Source organism: Eptatretus burgeri, chromosome 12 (genome assembly GCF_056783735.1).
Source record: "Eptatretus burgeri isolate ZD-2024b chromosome 12, Ebu_testis_v1, whole genome shotgun sequence".
Classification (NCBI taxonomy): Eukaryota; Metazoa; Chordata; class Myxini; order Myxiniformes; family Myxinidae; genus Eptatretus; species Eptatretus burgeri.
In genome coordinates this window covers 51,217,223-51,241,396 of record NC_140972.1, presented here as the reverse complement: position 1 = coordinate 51,241,396, position 24,174 = coordinate 51,217,223, and the positions used below count along the sequence as shown (strand labels likewise).

At 46.2% G+C, this 24,174-nt stretch overlaps 1 protein-coding gene across 7 annotated transcripts in view; it reads left to right on the top strand.

The window, feature by feature from the left end:
- Positions 1-24,174, top strand: part of TERB2 (telomere repeat binding bouquet formation protein 2) — a 39,360-nt gene extending 15,186 nt beyond the window's left edge. For 5 of the 7 annotated variants that reach the window (XM_085850511.1, XM_085850510.1, XM_085850514.1 and 2 more), the window contains exons 6-9: positions 8,849-9,009; positions 10,006-10,103; positions 13,589-13,729; positions 14,807-15,062. In XM_085850511.1, coding sequence (XP_085706637.1) covers positions 8,849-9,009; positions 10,006-10,103; positions 13,589-13,729; positions 14,807-14,904 — 498 coding nt within the window. In that variant the 3' untranslated portion in view covers positions 14,905-15,062. Of the gene's footprint in view, positions 1-8,848; positions 9,010-10,005; positions 10,104-13,588; positions 13,730-14,806; positions 15,063-24,002 lie in introns of those variants that run through there. The other 2 variants (XM_085850517.1, XM_085850515.1) reach the window with 2 other exon arrangements.

The window sequence follows — 24,174 nt, the reverse complement described above, 5'->3', positions numbered from 1 at the left end:
CCCAACAGCTAAGGACAGGGAAGCTGAACTGCTGCAAAAAGGAATTTGATGCAAAATGAGACCTATCACAAGCAGCTCCCCATTAGTTTCTATGGAACCCCATTACTAGGGCATTCTGTAAGAGTGAGATAACTTTGCAAGACCATTCCCTGAAGGACCATTAGATGAAACTAATTGGCCGAGTAAGCAACATTTGACCAAATGGAAAGTAAAAGAACCCAGAATGAATTCATTTATACTCCTTCAAACCTCTTTTAAACCTTTATTTTAATTGAAGTATATACTTGATGACTGAAGAAAACAAATCGCCTTCATAATTCTTTCAAGAACCACGCAGTATGTATATCGATAGATAGCATTAGAGGATGTGGCATGTGTTTCGGGCTAAAGAAGATTCCGCGATAATGGCTGCGTAACATCATCTGCATCAACTCGTCTTTATTGTCACCATCAACATCGCTATCGCCTGATTGGATAAGTTTATCGTTATTATTATTAAAGGTTACTCTTACTTATTATTATTAAAGGTTACTTAATAACTCAAGAAAATAAACTTTATTTAATGTTGTTCAGGCAGGAAAATAAGCTTGGTGTTGGTTTAACGGTTAAGGTGGCTGGCTTAAGATTATGGGGTTCTTGAGTTCCAGCCCCTTTTGTGCCGTTAAATAACACCAGGTGGGTTGACTTAGCCAGCCTGTCATCCTTCCAAGGTCGGCAAAATGAATGTCAGCATCCTGGAAACAGGAGAACTGTATCGCAAATTAAATAACACCAGGTGGGTTGACTTAGCCAGCCTGTCATCCTTCCAAGGTCGGCAAAATGAATGTCAGCATCCTGGAAACAGGAGAACTGTATCAGCAGCACAGCCACACTTCCAGCGATGATGCAACCAGCAGCCACAGGCTGCATAGGAAAATATAATAACTGAAGAAATCTCGATCGGCACTTGGTGGAGCGCATACCTCCGCCAGGCTGAAGAGTTTACATTTTGGTTCCCACTGATAGGCTGGATCTGTATTTTGACCTGAACCAAAATCAAATCAGCTTATTCTTGTCACCTAACCAGTTCAAACACCTTGTTTTGTCATAAGTCGTCCACAACTTTATGAAATATGCTTTGCAAAGTTTTTGGCCCCATCTCTCAATGGTGAATAATCACTTAAAATGCTCATATCCAGATCCAGATATTCACCAAAATCATCTAATCGATTTGTCCTTGTCACACACCCAACCTGTCCACCAAATATCTTCTAAATCCATCCATAACTATTTGAGATATCCTCTTCACAGACAGACAGTGGTGATAACATAACCTCTGGCCACCTTTGGTGGTGGAGGTAATAAACTTTATTTTATGTTCTTAATACAGAAAAACAATACTTTATTTTATGTTCTTAATAACTATTTATTTATGAAAATAAATTGCACAAAAACAATGCACAAACATGTCAATTAAAGGCACAGTTTTGACAAATTTTAAAGTTGAAGTTCCCAACCCTATCTTCCCAATTATCCCCTCAATTTGCGAATTTGCTGTTTATGGGGATTTTCAAGAATGTAACGCCTGCGACCGGCAAGGTCCTCCTGTGTATATACTTAACACTATGGGGTATCTTGTTCGAGGAACTCTCTAGTTTGTTTTGGTAATTGACATTCAATTTTGGACTTAAAAAAAATGGAGCACAGTCTCTCCTCCATATGCTAGTTTGGCTTCTAAATTGCTCAGTTATTGGAGATACTAATTGGCTACTTTGCTTGGGGGAGTGATGTCACTTTGGGGCATGGTTTCAATGTTTCTTCCTTTGAAGACATGGCATGGTCTTCCAACACTTGTGGCTCGTCTCGATCCCTGGTTACAGGACAACACAGCGTGTTCCAAAATGACCTGGCCAACTTTGGTTGTTAATATATATTTAGTAGCACAAATGATATAATGATACCCTTTGTTTTATATGATACAGAAACTCATAAAGTTTTTTTTATTTTCAGGTCTGGTAGTTTAATGTAAAAGAAAATGGCGACTCCACAGTAGAAAGCTCAGTGCGTCGAATGGTTCATTGAGATGAGATCTGACACCACAAGTTCAGCATAATTTCTGTACAAGGTATGGAAGGAATCCATCACAGCAGACTTGTATCAGAGAGTGGTACAAGAGGTTGAAGGAGACTGGAAGTTGTCAAGTGAGATCAGGTAATGGGAGCATGCGCGGGAGCAGCACGTCACTGCGTCCACTTTCCGCCGTTACTCCAAGGGTCTCCAACTGGCCATCCGCCAGGCAAATGCCTAACCCATCCCCATCTCCTTGAGATGTTGAGCAACCTGCTGCAACCACGAGGCACGTGGTCGGCCAATTGGCCTCCAACACTCACTAGGCTCCCTCGTTGAGAAAATTAGGTGAGCAGAATCATCATCAGGAAAATGAGCCACATGTCCATACAGCCGCAGCTGATGCTCACGGACTATGCAGGTAACAAATCTCATTTGAGTCTCAGCAACCGCTCGTTGGAAACAAAGTCCGACCAGCGATAGCCAAGGATTCTCCGAAGAGACCTGGTACCAAAGGAATTAAGTCACTGTCTCAGATCCTTGGTCAGAGTGCAAGTCACGTCTGTAGAGCAAGACTGGAATCAGTCAAGACTGGAAGCAAGATGCACCAAGGACCTGAAGACTCAGACTTTCATCCTGCACAGGTACCGACAGCACCACAGCCCATGTTCCAGTGAATCCATGACTCTCCAGGCCAGACCCAGATGTCTATTGACCTCTGGCTCACAACCAGCAGAGATATGAATATCACTGCCAAGGTAAATGAATCTCTCCATGACCTCAACATCCTCACCACAAACAGGAACAGACATGATAGCAGCATCCAAGATGTCATTAAAAGCCTGGATCCTAGTTTTGACCCAGGAAAGCTGGAATCCCAGCCACTCCGACTCCTCATTCAGCACCTCGAGGGCTCCCAAAATGATATCCAGTCTCCACAAAGACGACTGCATCATCTGCGAAATCAAGGACAGAGATGTTGACATTACCAAATGATGCACCGCAGCTTGATCTCTCTGACATCCTCCCCAGAATCCAGTCCATACAAGCACTGAAAAGTGTGGGGGCCAGTGCACACCCATGACAAACTCCAGTAACAACTGGAAATAAGTCGGAGATGGTATCACCACTTCTCACAGAACTCTCAGTACCAAAGTATAGTCCAGACATCAGATTGATCAGTTTTAGTGGCACGTCACAAAGACCAAGAATCCTCCAGAAGGCATCCCAATTAAATGAATCAAACTCTTTGCAGAGATCAACATCGGCTGCAAGCAGCCCCTGCCAAAACTCTCGTCTGCGTTTGGTGAGGACTCAAAGGGCAAGGATATGGTCAATCGTTGAACTCTTTGGTGTAAAGCCTGACTGCTCTGGGTGCTGGTGCTCAAGCAGATGGTGGTGAACCCAATCAATAATTATCCGAACAAAGACCTTACTCGGCACTGAGAGCAGCGTCATCCCTTGGTTGTTGTTGCAATCCTGGCGCTCACCCTTCCCTTTCCACAGAGGGACAACAAGGCCCCTCTTCCAGTCAATTGGCAGAGCACAGAACTGCATGCAACGACATGAATACAGCATTTCCACCAGCCTTGAGAAGTTCAGCATGGATGCCACAAATCCCAGGAGCTTTACCCCATTTCAACCGGTTCACCACAGCCTGTGTTTCCAAAAATAAAGGTGGACCACAGTTGATTGGAGGTCAGCAATGGGGATAGTAACACCCCTCATATCCAACTCAACAGCTGGTGGATCAGACTGGTCGAGCCGCTCAAAGTAACCGGCCCAATGGGCCTTCACTTCAGACTCCTCTGTCAAGAGGCCACCACCCTTCGCTCTAACTGCAGTACACCGAGGGACGGGCTTGGAAGAACAGAATGTGTGAATTTTCCTGTAAGCAGGAGGAGAATCACTTGACCACAGGTGAAGCCCTACCCCCTCGCATATTCCTCGCACATAGGCCTCTTTGTCCACCCTCAGTGCATGTAGATTTACGCCTCAACTCCCTGAACAGCTCAGCTCTGCCATTAAGCCTGATCTTGCGACTCTGGACGATGGTATCCAGTGTCCCTTGAGAGAGAAAATTCTTCTTGGCCTTTTGGTGAGTTCCAAGACATCCACCAGCAACATCAAGGATGGTGGTCTTGAAGGCACTTAATCCACAACTCTTCAGAATTCCCCAAAGCACCCAGATCCTCCAAATCTCCACTCAGCCTGTTCGCGAACTCCTCAGATACCGTCTCATCCATTCTCCTGGATGTAAGCTGCAACTTCAGAATTGCTACACAAGCCTGTGGTCAGTATTGAGGAACTGAGCACTCCAGTCGACCCTTCAGTTCTGGACCATCCTTCATCGACCATCAACGAACACATGGTCATTCTCCATTGCCACACCACCAGTGTTGGAATACCGAGTCCAGCAATGAGCTTTTCGGCGCTGAAGTGGATGGATAACAGCAACTGAGTGGATTTTCAATTTTCTTTGCATTTTCTTGTGTTTTGCGGAATGAGGGGTTTTACAGTGGCCAGAGTGCAAATCCTGTCACCAACCTCCTGAAAAATTTAACCCAACTGCAAGAGGACGTCCGCAGACACAGTTGGGCACTAGATATGGATGGTCGTTGGCTCACAAAGAGCTCCTCCACCCTTTGTCAGGTTTTGTTTTTGATCCTGCTCGGTTTCCAAGTCCATACACCCTCCTCACTCAGAAACCTGGTGGGGAAAATTATTTAGTCGCCGACACCCCGACCATGAAGCAGGTTAGTACAGGTTTACGTGGTACTTGTAGCAAGTCCCAGATGTAATCTGGCTTGACCTGAAGTTGTCAGAAACAGAAAAGTACCGGTCGACCAAGCACAAGTGCAGCGGATGTTGAACGAGTGTGAATCACTTCAACATTGTCCCAGATATTAAATCTGACTTGCATCTAGAGAACTGGGACTACCAACCATCACTATATACAGGATTTTGCACAAAAAAACTGAAGCTTTACGCCAATAAAGGAGCAGATTATTCAGGAACTCGAACCAAATGACAGACTCAAATGCAAGGCGTTTGCCTTGGAAATACTCAGTCGCATAGACGATGACGAAGATTACCTAAAAAAGGTCATGGTCACAGACGAAGATTACCTAAAAAAGGTCATGATCACAGACGAAGCTTGCTTTCATGTATTTTGGAAGGTCAACCAACACAATGTGAGGATCTGGGGCTCTGAAAACCAACAAATGGCCATTGAACACATACGCGACAGTTCAAAGGTCAATGTGTGGTGTGGCCTTCTCCATGACCACTTGGTGGGTCCATTTTTTCTATATGGAGGATACAGTGACCTCAATCATTTACATGAACATGTTTGAAGAATTCGCCTTTCCACAGATTGAAGACCTGCAACCCAATATCATTTTTCAATCGGATGGTGCTCCCCCTCATTGAGCCTGTCATTTAAGCTCTCCTGAATGAAAAGTTTCCCGGTCACAGAATTGGCTGAAACTGACCAACCGCCTGGCCCCTACAATCACCAGACATAACTCCCCTTGATTTTTTTCTGTGGGAATTTGTCAAAGAGGTTGTCTACAACACCAATGTGGCAAACCTGCAGGATCTTTGTTCTCAGATCACAGCTGCATGCACACTGGTGGATGCAAACATGCTGAGCTGAACATGGCAAGAACTCGTGTACTGCCTTGATGTCCTATGCAAGCCAAACAGAGCTCACATTGAAGTGTATTGATGGTGTGCACAAAACCTTATGGGTTTCTGTATCATATAAACGAAAGGGTATCGTTGTATCATTTGTGGTTATAAATATATTGTTGCGAGCCGGGGGTCGGGTGAGAAGACCACGAGGTGGGGGAAGCTATCTCGTCTCCCACTCGACTCCCCGGAATTGTAGGCCGTCGCACACGGATAATTCTGTGACGCGGCGGGTCGCTTAACGGACCGTGGACACCAATAACTCAACCCCGTGACCGAGGGTCCTCCTGTCTATGGGTTAATCGGGTTACCTAATTAATCATGTGGTTTAATTACTGGGGAACACGCCCTCGGTACGCCTTGTCTGAACCGGATCACTCTACTGGATCGGATGCAGCCGAGCGACACTGCCAAGGACGTACCGGCTAAAAGGAACGGATCGTTGGGAATAAAGTCCCGGCTACACTAAGATTCGGACCATGCTGGATCAATGGAATAAAAGACAAAAACGAGCAGGGAACATTCCTAATAATGATTTATTACAATGGGCGAGGAAAGGTATGTGGCACGATCAAGATTTATTGGGGTGTGTTGTGCAGAGATAGGGGAGAGAGGTGTGGTGCAGTAAATAAACAGGCAACTTACAAAAGCAGACACAGTGAAGACTTAACGTGAAAATAATAACAATAATAATAATAACAATAACGATCTTCTGCAGTCTTACTTAAGCAGACAGGCGCCAGCACACACAGACACAGAAAACCCGATGAAGGGGGAGTATTGAGACAAGAATGGAAAGGAGTTGAGGCTACGATCTCGGTACCTTTGTTCTTGATCGCACGAACGCGCCACCAATAAGTTTCGGGGGGAATGCTCCGTAGTGCAGCACCCGACAGTGGGTGCATCGTCTCTGGCTTCAGCAGAGCTAGTGCAGACCGTGTTCGTGTGGGAGGGGCTTGAGTGGAGAAGGGGCGGAGTCCAGGGTGCGTGGACGGAGTGGTAGGCGGGACCAGGTTGGCGGGTGGGGTCGATGTCGTGTGGGCAGAGACGAGGAGGCGGAGTCCAGGCAGTAGGAGGCGGGTCGTGGCGATGTCGACGAAACGAGGAGAGAGTGGGAGAGGGGCGGAGTCCAGGCAGCAGGAGGCGTGTCATGGCGATGTTGACGAGGGCGAGGCCAGAGCGAGAGAGCGAAAGAAGAACGAGAAAGGCGGAGGGACCGCTCAGACCTTTATAGGACTTGCAGTGCGGGGGGAGGGGCCACCCCGAAGCGAAACGTCATCACCTGACTCGGGCGCTCCGATTGGCCCAGACCCCTCATGTGGCCCGCTAACTTTGGCTGGAAACTGCCTCACTTTGTTTCCGGCAAGCCCATCTCAGACAGCGGCAATACTCCACTCCGACCCCACGACATGACATGAATCACCCACACCGAAATTGGCACGTGAATCGTCCAGCAAAAACTCCTGGGCCGCGCACTGGAGACCCGCCGAGGATCCCGCATGCCCGCTCGGGCGTCTGACCAGCGCCGATCAATGCGCCCGCTCCGCGTGCGTCAACGCGGCCCGCACTGCACATCACTCCCCGGCCCGATTGCAGCTTCGTTGGCTGCAGAGACGAGAAGACGTTCACCATCCATGGGGAATCTGCTGCTGCCAGCGAGGGCCGAAGGTACATCGTGATGGATAAATCCATGCATGTTTCGCGAGCGGCGTATTTGTCTGCCTTCGAGCACATTCTATACAGTGCGCGGGGTTCGGCCATGGCCAACGTGGTCAGTGCTCGCGTTCGCCCGATTCTGCTCGCATGTGTGCAGGACGAACACCAATATGGGTCAAATATTTGGTTGAAAAGGAACGTGCCGCTTTTACTCAGCACACTCGTATCCCACCCAACGTGGTGTGGAGTCACCTTTATCGGCCTCCGTACGTGTTTCGTGCAGCTTTGGCGTCGTGCTGGCTGTGTTTCCTGTGTTGTGAAAAACACCATTCGTGCAGCCTCTTCAGAGGTATTCATTCGTATGCCTTTTTAATGCAACCGGCAATCTTCCCCAGATCATCGGAAGCTCGAGTCGATAATCCTGCACTGCTAAGTGCACTGTGTGACTTGCTGCACACGTTGGGTTTGGGGCTTGCCTGGGAACGAGGACTCTGCACTGCTAATGCTCGCGCGTCATCGTTTCCTCGCAGTGGCGCTGCACGCGCTGGCCTCCATGAGGGCCCACCTCACAGCGAAGGCGCACGTGGCTCAGATTTACCTCAGGAATAATCAGACAAAAAGAAGAGTGGGGATGAAATGAAGAAAAAAATGATGTAAGCAAACGAAGCTATGAGATCATCACAACGCACTCCCTTGTTGTCATGCTAGACAAAAGGAAAGGGACTATCTACACGTATAATAATGGAATAACTGTCTTGGGACCACTATCTGTTGGATGCATGCGGTTCCAAGAACCACAACAATATTAACAACCAAAGTTGTCTGGGTCTTTTTGGAACACCCTGTACAGTATATTAGGAATACAGAACAGCCTGTGTACACGTATTTCGTCTCTCTTAACACAACGACACAAATCAAACATTCAGTAAAGCGATATGAGCAAAAAAAAGGCAAAGGACTTTTGTAAATGGGAATAGAGGTATAGCATCAGCTGCAACATGTTCTGTCATTTGGGATTTAATTCACTTCAGAAAAAAAAGTAACAGTTTCTCCAAAGGGGCTATGTTTTTTCCCTCACCCTTCCTTCTTTTTCCCTTAAATCCTCAATTAAAAGAACATCCTGAATTTTAATGACTGATGTTTCAGCTCAGGCAGAAAGAAGAGGCCATGATTTCATGTGTAGTTAGTAAGGAGACAAAGGTAAAAAAAAAAAAATCAGAGACTGCAATGCTGTTATTCCTCGGGCCCCATAAGGGCAGTGATGATGCAGACATACCCAAGTAGAACACGAGGTTACTGAATGGAGAATACACTGACTATTAAAGAGTAGTTTATGAGAATGGCTAATAGTCTGAAAAACGTTTTTAACAACTCCCTTGTAGAGCATCGATGCTGTAAGATCGTCAGGTGCATTCAAATATTTGAATTCCAAAGATGTTTTCATTATCTACAGGATGTGAACCAGCAGGGCCTCAAAACCTCAAGACAGGGTATAAAGAGGAGGTTGAGAGCGACCAATACCACCAGGCCTGATGCAAACAGAAGAACATCCTTTGAAGACTCAGGAATACACATGACTTTACAGGAAAATAATGTAAATGAGAACGAGATTTGGTGAGTTGTGTTATAATGACTGACATTTCACACAAACTTAATAAATTAATTAATTCCATGAAATCCAGTTGAACATGACAGTTGTTTGAACATTTTGGAAAACATTGGTCACTTGTTTCGAAACACCTTGTTTGGGCATTCCAAAACACCTGGACCATACATTTCTGAATGACCTTGTTCATGCATTTTGAAACACTGTGGTGCATTCTGAAACACCTTTATCACACATTCTAAAACATCTTTATCACACATTCCGAAACACTTTGATCACAAATTCCGAAACACCTTGGTTGCATATTGTCTGAATCACCTTGTTCATGTATTCTGAAACACCTTGTTCGCATATTCCGAAACACCATGTTCACTCACTCTGAAACACCTTGATCACATATTTCAAAAGACCATGTTCACTCATTCCGAAACACCTTGATTGCAAATTCCGAAACACCTTGATCACACATTTCGGAATCACCTTGATCACGCAATTTGAAACATCCTTTTGTGCATTCTGAAACAGCATGATCCTGCATTCCATAACACCTTGTAATCACATTCTAAAAAACCTTGTTCATGCATTCAGAAACACCTTGTTCGCGCATTTCGAAAGACGATATTTGTGCATTCTAAAGCACCTTGTTCATGCATTCAGAAACACCTTGTTCGCACATTCCGAAAGACGATATTTGTGCATTCTAAAGCACCTTGTTCATGCATTCAGAAACACCTTGTTCGCACATTCCGAAAGACGATATTTGTGCATTCTAAAGCACCTTGTTCATGCAATCTGAAACATCATGTATTTACTTTCCAGGACATCTTGATTGGGCATTCTGAAACACTTTATTCACGCATTCATAAACAGCTTGTTCGTGTATTCCGAAAGCCCATGTTTCAGCATACCAAAGCAACTTGTTCACAAATTCTGAGACAACTTGATTTTGCATTCTGAAACACCTTGTTTGTATATTCTAAAACTCCTGCATGTTTCTGTATCAGCTCTGCTGAGAGAAATGGTGATGACTTTGAGCCGGTGCCTGTCAACAGTTGTTGTCAAATCAAACAACACAACCACCAAGTCAATAACTTCCTCACCTGTAAGTGGACTTTCCTTGTTCATATTAATCATACTATATTTGAGAAGTGTCTGTTTTTCTTTGTTTGACTTGAATGCATTCTTAAACCACTGGAATGAGTGGAAAACTGGTGGTTGTATTTGGGGTGGTCCGAGAGAGTTTTAGGGGGTAAAAAGCAAATTTAATTGTCCTGGGGGTTTAGAGTGGGGAGGAGAGGATCCCAATTATCTCTATTTTAAACATGTATCGTGTAGCACTGCTCCCAGTGGGATGGGGTATTACAAGTTATACTAAAATACTGTACTCCACTTCTGGGGGATTTAACCCATCTGTAATTCTGGGGAAATTAATCTGTCCAATAAGTACGGCTTCTTTGCTCGTAATAATAAGTGTCATGCGCTAGGAGGGTCCACATGCTAAGCCCCGACTGTTGTCAAGACAACAAACACAACTAACCCCCAACCCCTTCCAAAAACCTCCAGCCCTCTCCCTACTCTACTCCTAATGGGACTACACTATCCACACCAAGTTCTTTAGCGATCACGTAAGCCTTTACAAAGATCTCCCCTTGCCAACTGCCCAACTCCGAATACTTCATGTGGGCCCGCCATTATGTCTGTTCAGTTCTCAGCATATAAGGGAACAGACAGACAGACAAACAGAAAAATGGAGTGTGACAACAAGGGAAGCTTTGTGTTTGTATCAGCTTTACCTGAGGTGTGGTCCATTACCAGACAGCTTGTGGAGCACTAGCCAAGTGGCTTAAGCACTCAAGCAAGCATTGCAATAAAACGGGGCATAAGGAACTGCTGGCTTGGCAAGCAATAGCAAGCTGATTTGTAATGGAACACACTCCTGATGGTTAACAAACGTGTCGTACATGAACCAATCCGTCCTTCCATTGGACCATACTCTGTGCAAAGCATTGGTGCTGCCTAAGCAGTCTCCTTGGCTATTGGGCACAATTCTGGACGGGTCGCCACTCCGACACAGGATACCAGCAAGCTGGCACTCATTTTGCCGATCTCGGAAGGATGACAGGCAGTCAACCCCACCTGGTATTAATTCAACAGCCATGGGGGATTTGAACTCAGGATCCAAGGATCCCAAACCCACCACCCTAACCATGAAGCCAACACCATGCATATGACCAATAATGGTAGTAATAATATTGTGACGTTCACGGGACTTGAACAGTCCCGCCAACGTAGAATGAGCCGAAACGATGGAGGCGGTTTATTTATTTATAACCCAAAGATGGCGGTTTCAATCGCTCTACTGCAAACGGGACGAGGAAGGTGGCACGAGTCGCTTTTCACTGAGTTGATGATGTTTATTTCTCGAACCAGAAATAACAAGACTCGGCAAGAAGAGGGATCCGGGGCGATTCGACGGGATGGTGGTGTGGGTTCGGGTGTGGGGAAAACACAGACAATTCCAATGAATATACAAATCTCAAACCCTCTAAGGCGCCAGGTACGTGCACACACACACACACACACACACACACACACACACACACACACACACACACACACACACACACACACACACACACACACACACACACACACACACAAAACGTAGCTGGTCCTGGTGGTCAGGCTGGCCCGTGGTGCGGACGCAACAGTCCCTGGATTGGCGTCGGACGAGCTGGCGTTGCGCTCGTCAGGGGCAGGAGACACCGTGGTACTGTCGACCTCCTGGTGTCGGCCCAAGTCCGCTCACAGCCGCCAGGGAACCAGTTCTGGCACCAAGTTGCGAGCAGGAGAGGGAGGCAGGTCCGCCCGCCGTTCGACCCCGTACTCAGAGCCAGCAGAACCCCAGAGCCAACCGAGCTGAGGCATGAAGCAAAGCAAGGCCTCGAGACACGGTGAAAACCAGGATCGAATCAGCGCAACAACACAGCATGCTCCCAGCACAACAGCCTCCACCAGAACCGTTTTTCTGTCCCGATCTTCTTCCTCTTTACCTTTTCCCCGAACAGAGCCTTTTTATCCTCCCGTCCTCGTCACTTCCAATCGAGCCGTTTTATTGGCCCTGCGCCGTCGCCTTCCGCCAATTGTGATCACGGGGCGGAGCCATCCGCAGCAATGTCCTGTGACGTCACGGCAAGCCTCCAGAGAATACTAAAAGGGGTTTACGCAGACACACTTACCTTATCCCGTATCCCTATCTAATTACGTGACAATTAACATTTCCCCCTTGAAGAAATGGACATTTACTAGACAACTTATCACCACTGAATTGCTACTTATTACATCGAGATCCTGGTACACTCGAACAGCATGGCATACCTAATTAAACATCCTAATTACCCTTTGAATGCATACCCCCCCTCAAACGTAACAATATGAAGTAAACCTCATTGTGTTGCCTCTGAACACGTGCAAGACAATAACGTGTTGATATCAATGAACCACACGATTAACATCACGTGCTGTGTTGTTATCCAAAAGGGAAGGATTTGTGGGTAAAAAAGCCTCTCATGCCCATGTTTGCCAATTATAATTGCAAGTAGAATTGTATATGTGCTTGTTTTTGAAATGTGTACAACGAGACATTTTGAATTCCATACAATCCTGATGATAATTTGAGCATTGCAACTTTCTCACCAGCAAATTATGCATTTAAAACCAGAAGGGCACTCGGTAGAGTGCATACCTCTGCCACACAATGCCTGACCACAAGAACATATCGGGCCCAATACATTTTAAAAATATCATTCTATATATCGTATTTGTCCCTATTTCTCAATGGTGAAGAACCACTTTAAAAATTATCAGATCTGGATCTGGATTCGGATCTTCACCAAAATTGAATCAATTCCTACTTGTCACACACCAAACCTGTCTACCAAATTTCATCCAAATCCGTCCACAACTTTTTGAGATATCGTGTTATATTGTTGTGGGGCTGGGTCTCGGTGGCGAGCACGACCGTGAGAGGGAGCAGTAGAGTCGGCTCCACCGAACACACCGGAATTTAGGTCGTGACCCTCGGATAAGTCCGGAAGGCATGGGTCCCTTACAGGACCATGAATCACCAATAATTTGTCTGCGTGGGGTAGGGTTAATTGCCAAACTTCAATATACCTAAGTACCCACGCGGCAAAGCTACCGGGGAAATCACACCCTCGACAGACCTCGAGCGGGACGAGCCGTTACCGTGCTCGAACCGTGTGTAACCCGATTGGATGGTTACCGAGGCCCGTCGGTCCAAATTAACAATTTACTGCTTTGCTATTTCTTAACACGCACCGTTCTAAGCCAATAAAAGAAATGACAGGGAACGAGCTGGGACATTCAACAAGAGGGGAATTTATTTACAATGATCGGGGGATGAGGGGAGCACGTAAGGGCAGAGTTATCCAAATAAAGAAGGGAATCAAATGTGCAAGCAATTCCTTAAGCAATACTACTTAGAGACAGGGCTCACGGACACACACATGCACTCATAAATACCCCAGAAAGAGATGGATCTCAAGGTCTTTATTGCCCCTTCAGCTTGGGAGGGAAGACGAGCTGAGGGAAGAGAACGTGCTGGCTTCCTGGCAGCGTTCACATGGCTGGACGACCGCACCTTCCCGGAGCACCAGGTGCCAAAGAACGGACAAGGGCAGCTGAACCCAGAGGAGGCGAGACGAGGTGATCTCCCGTGATGAAATGGTCGACCGCTTGTTGTAATGCGCCAGATGAGACGCCTCGGATGCGCGGATGCAGTCAGCCGCAGACCTAGACAGAAGCACGCTCGAGCAGACGGGACGCAATTATCAATGCCTTTCCCATCATTTTTCGGGGCGGGTCCGCTCCCCCGTCACCTGCTCCCATTGAGTGGACGGCATGTCGCGGCTCCGCCTTCTTGAGAAGGACAGCCCTGGCTTGGTCCGCGCGTTGCCCATTGGGCAGAAAATGACGCATACCCTTATTTGGCGCAAAGCCAGGGCGACGCGCTCCGTGCCCATATTTGGGACCAAGCCAGAGCGAAACGCTTCGTAACCATATTTGGTGAGAAGGCCACACCGCCTGGGTAATGGAATTCCGCACACACCCGCATGCCGGCAGGTGCGCATGCCGCGAGCAGAGGGTTGTTGTTGTCGTTGTTGTTAGTGATGTAAAAATCCTAACTATTAAATAATTCACAGCGCACATTCAATTAAACACCCATTAAACAATGGACGGAATCCTACCTAGAAACATATACTTATTAATATAACTGATCTATAAGGACTCTGGCTGTTGTGTGCGATGGGTTCCAGATTCGTAACAATATATCGGTTTAGCACCATCTCTCAATGGTGAAGAATCACTTAAATAATTATCAGATACCGATCTCGATTCGGATCTTCACCAAAATTGAATGAATTCTTTCGTCACACACCCAACATGTCCACCAAGTTTCATCCGAATCCATCCACAACTTTTTGAGATATCGTGCTATATATTGGTTTTGCATGATCTCTCAATGCTGAAGAATCACTCAAAAAATTATCAGATCCGGATCCGAATTCGGATCTTCACCAAAATCGAATCCATTTGTCCTTGTCACAAAACCAACCTTTCCACAACATTTCATCCAAATCCGTTTGCAACTTTTTGAGATGTCCTGCACACAGACAGACAAACAGACAGAAAGGGGTGAAAACATAACCTCCTTCACTTTTGGTGGCTGAGGTAATAAGAGTAATCTTCACTATGCATGCTCTGTATGTCCTGTCTTTCCAGCACATATTCACGTTAGCAAGATGCAAAAATACTCCGGTCCATTGAGTGACTTCAGTCCAGGACATGCGGGTTACCGTGTTCTCCGGGAGATGGACTGAGTTTGGAGATACATTTCCTTGCACTCTTTTCATTGTCTTTTGCTTGTTTGCCCAATATTTCAATGATTCTTTTGCAAGTGTTGCTATTTATATTAATGAAATAAATGAGGCGGTGTGTAATGAATTGTTCAAAGTGAAAAATACATTTTCAGAATGTCTGTTGGAATTATTTGATTCTTTGATTAAATATCCACCAGAAGGCAGTGGAGACCGCTGTTCTGTTCTGGTTCAGTTCTGGTTCAGTTCCAGACCCATGGGGACCAACACATGTCTCATAACTATCCCTGTCAGTTCCAGTCGATGCATTGAAATCCCCCAACACGAGAAGTGTACCTTGCCTGGGGCACTGATCTACCACTGACTTGAGCATGTCATAGAATGCGTCCTTCACAGTGAGATCACTCGCCTCAGGCCAAGCATAGACAGAGACGAGGGAAACGACATTCAAGCAATGATGAGATCTTAGTTTCATAATAGGCTTGTTGACCGGTGTTACCTCAATTACCTTTGGAATCAGCTTATTGAACACAGCTACAGCAACTTTTTGGGCATGCTAACCATCAGAGCGACCAGACCAATAGCCGGTGTAACCAGCCACCATGATCTCGCCGCAATCCGATCTCCGAACCTTAGAGAGTGCTGCAATACGGATGCCCATACGCTTGAGCTCAGATGATAACAGAGACAGGTGATCATCCTCTCTTCAGGATAGGACATTCCAGGCACCCACCCAACGGGACCGCCTCAGGTTAACCCAAGGAGACCACCATCTGGTGGACGACACCTCAGCACCACCCCGACACACACTTCTGCAATCTGATCCGGGAAGGCTACCCTGTGGTTGTCTTCCTATCATCAAAGAGTGGGGGTCCCAAAGGCTTTGCCCCAATCTCGTCATCAGGTGAGCTGCCCTGCGGAGGGCAGCTGCGCAGGAGGTACTCCCACGGAGTGCGTTTTCAGATTTCTTTGTAGTACATTTTGCGGAATGAAGGGGTTTTCAGTGACCGGAGTGCAATTCCTGCCACCAACCTCCTCATAAATAAGTAACACAACTGCAGGAGGACGTCCTCAGACACAGTTGGGCACTAGATATGGATGGCTGTTGGCTCACAAGGAGCTCCTCCGCCCTTTGATAGGTTTTGTTTTTAATCCTGCTGGGTGTCCACATCAGTGTGAGAGACAAAGAATAAATCAGAAATGAGGAAAGTTATTTGTGTGTTATCAGCAAGTACATGATCAAACGGTAGCAAAATTTTATAATGATTGTTCAGTGAAACAGACTTTGAAGAAGAAAAGGGGAAATAAACATCAGTGTGTTTTCCCAAGTGCAGTGATTCAAAACGGAGCGAAATATCGTCATGACTGTGTTTCCATGTTATGATTGATAGAATCTGGTCTGAGTAAATTCATTATGTTTAGGAAAACACCATCAACAAGAGGGAAGGTGTGGTGTGTGTGTGTGTGTGTGTGTGTGTGTGTGTGTGTGTGTGTGTGCGTGCGTGCGTGCGTGCGTGCGTGCGTGCGTGCGTGCGTGCAAAAGTGAACCTACAGGCATGGATTTCTCGATGACACTTCAGTCGACTTGTCCCACTGCATTCTGAACAGCACCATCACATTTCTCCTGGAATTTGAATTGAAGACCGGGTCTTGAGGTGGAACATAAATGTTGAGAAACTCCATCGGGCACCCAGCACGCCGCGTGTCCACGATCTCGTCCATCACGTGCTGCCCTGCGGGTACAAGATCAACAATTATTGCTAAAGTAAAACAGCAACTCTCAATCGCAAACTGAGGGAAATGACAATGGATTACTTGTTTAAAATTCCATCAATAAGGTGCAGATGGTGAGTTCATTAACTAAACAAGCTTCCTGTACACGAGGTGTAAATATATTAGCAGTCTTTGAGGAAATTTGGGGATTTTTTCAGACAATCATTGTTTTGAGAGGAATCAGAAATCAGAGAAACCTTTGTGGTGTGGTAAAGCCCCACAGAGGGATTGAATTGCACAGTTTAAAGCCAAACTAAGGTTGTTTGAACACTTAATTGAGGTAAAAGACATTGCAACATCAGTGTTGAGTCAGTTTATTCTAAATTTGCATAAATGCAAACCTAATAAAATGCCTCCGGTTACTCCTCACATATGTTATAATCACGTCTGCTAGTGCTATCTCTTTCTGGATGTTTCAACATGGGTCTGAATTGATTTCAACACCAGAACCTATTTTTTCAAGGGAATCTGTACCCAGTTTTGGTGAATTTTCATTTTCATTTTGAGTTGATGCAAAAGCGACCCCACCCTGGGCTGCTATGTGAAATAATGGAACTGTTGTAACTTTTGAACCGATGATCCGACATGAACATTTTAGGTCTTTAATGATTTCGGATGAGGAGTTGCAACTTTTATGTATGCAACGTCACGTGTACTAGAAGCCGCCATTTTGAAGGTATCGCCATAAATCCATAAAAAACGTCATTCGAGACACTTTTCAGCAATGCTTGGATTTGATCGAATACTGATACTTTTTATTTATCATGAAATGATAGAACAAGAGTCGGGTTAGGTTGTGAAATATGTCCCGAACACTAAAACAGAATTAATTTGCACGGTGGTGAACATCTACTTGAACAGTATTATGCAATTCAAAAACGACAAAAAATGCACCACACATTTGTTGCTATTAAATACTGTTCTAACTCACCTATTTAGTGCATTTGGACTTGCACAGACGTGTGCATTTTAAGTTAGCCGTCTTGCAGTTGCACAACAAACAGACTTTTGTGCAAGTGCACTTCACATCGAGTTTGAAGACATCTTCAGCAAGGGGCAGCATGGTCCAAATGGGAACCAGCTTGCCATCTTTCTCCATTCATCCATGATTCTTGGGGTTCTCGACAGGCACCAATGACTCGTGGGCTGTAGTCCAGATGCTCGCTTGGAAGACACTCATTTTGAGATGTTGGCCAAACACGTCATGTGTGGGGGAGATTCTCTCCACATCTGTAATCCTCTGTCAGAACACCTTCATTCAGATGAGGGTAACATCGGTGTCGTCGGTGAATGACTCAGAGTACAGTCTGCAGACGAATTGCATCGCTGCTTCTTTCAACTTTGGTGATGTTTGGAATGAGGTGGTGGTGGTCGTATGGCAGCTTAGCTGCCGGGGAAGCTATCATTTCTTGAAGCGCGACTGTGTCGCTGATGCAGTTCCCCTCTACCATTACACACACTGGAACTACTTCCGGTTCCGGTTTTGGAGCGGCGAGAGGTCTCCTTCGGGGCTCCCTGCTGACGTTCTCAAAGTTAAGTTTCCGGTTGTTATTTGTCCCGTTTTAACTGTTTAATTTTCTCACCTACATGTTACTGTGTGTTCCTAGTTCGGCTTTGTTTCAAAAATCGTGCTATTTTGTGAGTATTTTTGTCGACGTTCTTACCTGGTGTTTGAGGTGTAGGCCTAGGCTTGAGGCCTACCGGTTCCACTCGGTGTTCCATTGGTTTTTTTTTTTGTTGTTTTGTTTGTTTTTTTCTCCCCATTACCTTCAATTTATATCCTCCCCATTACCTTCAATTTTCATCCTCCCCACTTTCCAAACATCCCCCATTCTCCCAACTAATCTCTTTCTTATCTCAAAAAAATTAAAAATAAAAAAATAAAAATATATACCCAACAACAACAACACGCTCACCTTCTCCTGATTCTGCTTATTCTTCTTCCTCTTAACTTCCTCCTCGTCTTCTTCCTCGATTTTTTCCACACTTCCATGACCTAATCTGTTGAACTCTCTCATACATTAATATTAACAACAAAAACGATCTTATAATGCTTCATCTTCCTCTCTCACACATGTGGTACTCTTTACTGTTTCACAATGCACTACTCTTCTGCTATTTTAACAGACTGCTCTCATTTCGACCTCTCCTTCATTCCTTGCCTAAAAAATCCAACTATTACAGCGCTTCTTCTCTCCATTCTCTGAATTCGCCTTCATTGCATCCATCAAGAATTGTGTTAAATCGCATCTCTGACCTAAAACTTTTAAAAACCACAGTTTGCCATGGATGTTTCCATCAACCATTCTTTTTTTCCAACTTCAGTGCCAACTCACCCCCCTCACCCCTCACTCTCACTCTCAAAGCAACCATCCCACTCTTCTCCCTCCAAGCCTCCCTCTCACCTCTCTCTCAAAAATTCCCCCCTCACCTTTCTCCCACCTTTCGTCCCCCTCACTCTTCCTTCTCTAAGTTGCCCCCCCTCTCATCCACGAACCTGCCTTCCTCCATTGCCCTCTCACCTCCATCTCTTCACTCCACCTCCTCAAATCCTCAACTGCCTTCTTCCTTGTCTCTTGTCCTCCCTCTCCCCCCGCCCCACAGCGCCTTCTCTCCTCCTCATTCGGCCCCCTCCCCTCTCTATTCTGCAATACCCCACACTCTTTCATCAACCCTCCTTACCTCCCCCCCTCGTCCCTTGTCTTACCCTCCCCCTCCCCCTCCACCTCCACCTCCTGCACCCAAAGCCTCGTCCCCTACCTCTTCATTAAAAGTGTGAACCTCAAATATCCGGGGCCTTCGCTCAAACCTTTCAGATCTTTCCATACAGGTTTCCACTGACAAACCAGACATTATCTGCCTAACAGAAACTTTCCTCTCCCAAGACGTGTCTGACTCCCAAGTATCTCTCCCTGGTTACTCCCTCTTACGGTATGACAGACCTGAGCTTCGTCCTGGTGGAGGTGTTGCTCTCTTCATCAAAGACTCTATTCCTCACTCTCCATGCGCTGCTCTCACTCCCCCACACCCCCAGGAATACCTCTGGCTTCGGCTTCCCCTCCACTCCCACCTCATGTTTATATGTGTACTGTACCGTCCACCGAACAGTGATGACTCCATCTACACCTCATTATCCGAAAACATGGACCATCTTCTATCTTCTCATCCAAACTCTCTTCCTCTTATGTGGTGACTTCAATTGTCATCACGCCAGTTGGCTAGGTGTGGGTACCTCTCTCACCTGCTATGGCACCTCAGCAAAAGTTTTCTGCGACTCATTGGGACTGACTCAATCGGTCAACTTCCCGACCCGGATCTCAACCAATGGTACTCCATCTCTTCTGGATCTGATTTTGACAAATTTCCCTTACAATATCTGCTGCTCTTCCTTCGCTCCAATTGGTTCTTCTGACCACGTGCTTGTTAAAGTGGACATCTCTCTGGCTGTTATCAGAGAACCACCTCACCGCCGTCGAGTCTGGCATTTCACTCAAGCCGACTGGCAGGGTCTCCGAGCAGCCATCAAACTTACAGACTGGTCTCCTATCACTACTTTCTCAAACATCAACTCATCCTGGGAATTCTTTCAAAGAAACTTGCTCTCCCTCATGCACAGATTTATCCCCTCTCGTGTTCAGTTGTCTTACCCTTCCTCCCGCCCATGGTTTACTGAAGCTTGTGGCGAGGCAGTTGTCCTGAAACAACTTGCCTTTGCCTCATGGAAAGCAAACCCAACTGAGGGCAATCTCAGTTCTTTCCACAAAGCTCGGAACAAGTGTGTGTCTACCCTCAGGAGAGCCAGAAAACAACATCTTTCTCATCTCAAGTCTGAACTCTCAAACCTCTCTCCCTCCTCAAAATCCTGGTGGTGTTTAATCAAATCTGTTTCTGGTGTATGTTCCCCCTCCATCCCCTCCCTTACCTCAAATGGCCGCACTGCCGATTCCACACGTGATAAAGCTGAATGTCTAAACTCGGTGTTTGCAGCTAAATCTTGTGTCCTCAACCCATCACTATCTCTACCCACTTTACCCAGTCGCACCCAACTGTCCCTGGACTCTGTATCCTTTTCTCCTGACAAGGTGGAGAGCTTGCTTTCAAACCTCGAGTCAGATTCTGCAACCGGTCCAGACGGCATCAGCCCACGTGTCCTCAAAGCCTGCTCTTCTGCTCTTGCTCACCCTCTCTCTGTTCTATTCACCCTCTCATTTGCCCAAGGTCATCTGCCATCTGCTTGGAAATCTGCTCACATCACTGCCCTGCATAAAAAGGTGCAAAAACAGATCCCTGTAACTACAGACCAATCAGCCTTCTCCCAATCATCAGCAAGGTTATGGAATCCATCATCGCTTCAGACATGAAATCCTTCCTCTTCTCCAATGGCTTGATTTCCAATCATCAATTTGGTTTCAGACAAGGTCACTCTACCCTGGATATGCTGCTTCTGCTCTCCCATCAATGGATGGAGGTCCTCAATGCCAGACAGGAAATCCAAGCCGTATCCCTGGACATATCACGTGCTTTTGACACAGTCTGGCACCCTGCACTACTCACCAAACTCTCTTCCCATGGTATTCAAGGCCATCTCCACTCATGGCTCACAGACTTCCTCTCCTGTCGCAGTCAACGTGTGGCCCTAAATGGAGTTCTTTCATCCCCTCTTCCTGTGCAGGCTGTAGTTCCTCAAGGTAGCGTTCTGGGCCCTGTTCTTTTTCTGGTTTTCATCAATGATCTCTCGGACTCTCTGGAAAATCCTCTATTTCTCTTTGCCGATGACTCCACCCTCTGCCGTACCATCTGTCATCACTCAGACCGGCAAGCAGCAGCTTCTTCGCTCACTGCAGATCTGGATAAAATCACAAACTGGTCCAACACGTGGAACATGTCTTTCAATCCAGACAAATCTCACACTCTCACTATGTCTCTTCGAAAGGACCGTTTAGAAAACCCCCCCATCCACTTTCTCAACAATCCACTGGAAGAAGTCTTTTCTTTCAAGCTTCTGGGTCTCACTATCTACCATAACCTTTCCTGGGAAAGTCACATTTCCAACCTCCCCTCAAAAGCCAGTCGCCGACTGGGAATCCTCCGTCGTGCAAAGTCCTTCCTCGGCCCTCTTGAGCTACTGACCACTTACAAAGATTTTGTCCATAGCCTGATGGAGTACTGCTCTCCCCTCTGGGCTGGTGCTCCTGCCTCCCACCTTTCTCGGCTTCACGCTGTCGAAACCAGGGCTTTTAAGATCATCGGCATCTCCCGCAATGAAGCTGAGTCTTTGGGCCTCTCACTCAATCACCGCAGGTTGGTCGGTGGTCTTTCTGTCTTCTACCGACTCCTCTCCAGCCTTGCCCCCCCTGCTCTCTCTGCGATTTGTCCCCACCACATTTCCACAGGGTGCTCAAGGTTTGCCAACAACCCCCTTCTGGTAAAACTACCAAAATCACGAATCACTGCTCATCTTCACTCTTTCGTTCCTCTTTTTTCCCGCCTTTGGAATAAACTTCCTCACTCTATTCTTTCCCATTCTTCCCTCCAGGCTTTCAAAACAGCTGTTCACCACCACCTCTTATCTTCCCCCATCCAAATCCTCGATGTTTTCTACCCCCGATAATCCACCCAAGCCCACTTCCTTCAATTCCCCTGCTTTCCTTCCTGAAAGTCCCTGTAATGTCCATCTTCTCTTCGCCATGTTCCCCATCCCATCCCCACCCCTCTCCCTTCCACAGTTCACCTAATGTGTCTGTTCCCCACTGTTTTGTCCCTTCCACTCCCGCCCCTCTTGTCTCATGCTTCCTTGCTGTGAGTTGTGTGTTAGCTCTCATACGAGCCTCGACTAAGGTATACAAAAAAAAAAATAAAAAACTGGTACTCATTTTGTCGACCTTGGAAGGATGACAGGCTGAGTCAACCCCCTGGTGTATTAATTCAGTGGCCGACGGGGCTTGAACTCAGGACCCTAGGATCCCAAGCCGCCACCCTAACCACTGAGTCAACACCAGGCTCGGAATGAGGTGCTAGCCACAGTCACAAATTTTTCAATGAGGGATGGCACTTCATCCTTCATCTTTCAACAGTATCACTTACTGTTGAATTTGAGTGAAGATGTGCTGTCTCAGCCAGTGAACGCATGGAAGAGGGCCTTGTATATGTTTGTGTGTTTGTTTGTTTGTGTGATGTCAGTCCCCCTTCATAAGGACGATTTGAGTAGGGTTTTACATGCCAATCTTTTACCACGACTGTGTGTAGAGGATAGAAAAGTCTGTTTTTGAGGATTGAAAAAAACTTGAAAAACATTTTCCATAAAAGAGTAATTACATCTCTTCTATTGGTATTGTAAAAGGTGACTTGCAAAATGAGCCTCAAGGGTGGTGTACAGAAGCGTTTTTAGAGAAAAACCCCAATAAATACAAGGTGCAGGGAGGTGAAATTCGCTGCACATGATGTGCAAGGCATGCCGATTAAAACGAGTGTTCATTGAAGTCCGTAGTATGTCTAATAAATAAAGAAGATATTAGCATGGCACGCCTGACGCCAGAGCAAGGCTTCAGACTTTGGCATGCTCATGAGGCTGTACTGTCAAAACAAAACATCTCAGAAGATAACGAAAATAGGGTCAAATTTGTACATGTAGTGTTTTAAAATAATGCTTCTTGCTGCGAAACGTCATATGCTCCAGCCTCCATGAATATTTCGTTTCCATTTGTCCAACCCGTCATATTTGACGGGCTTTCATTCAATAAAACATACATTTACTGGACAGACAGACCTATTGTCATTACAAAAGAACTTGGATGCAGGAGCAGTCAAATAACCCTAACCCTAACAATTAAATATAACAGTTTATCAATTTAAATTCACTTGGGGAAGGGGTATGGGCAAAGAGTGCAGGAATGGGGATGGGAACAGTAGGTCAAGTACAGACATCATCACTAGGGTGTTTTACACAAACACACACACACACACACACACACACACACACACACACACACACACACACACACACACACACACACACACACACACACACACACACACACACACACACACACACACACACACACACGGATCGGCTTGCTGAGCTCACCTCACCACACATCGCTGCAGAGGCACAGACTTGTTTTCACTGAGGATAACAGGCCGGCAGCGCTGCTGATTGATGACCTGAGCATCCCAAACTGATCAAGATGGTACTGGCTCTGTCTGGTAGGCAACGGTTCAGAGGCGAGGTCAGGCCAGGAAGTCTGAATGTGTGATCAATGAGGGGTGGGAGAAGAGTTGAGGTGGTGGAAATGATGCAGATAAGAAGGTTGGAAGTGTTGTGTGTGCAGGATACCAGATGGAAAAGAGACATGGCAAGGATGTTGGGAGGAAGAAGTTGTTGCACATGGGTGGAGATGGAAGGAGTATTGGCGTGCATTAATAGCATCTGAAGAGATCAGCAAGCAGGTGGTCAGTGTGATGGAACCAAGTTTGAATGTAAAAGGTACAGTATATGATGTT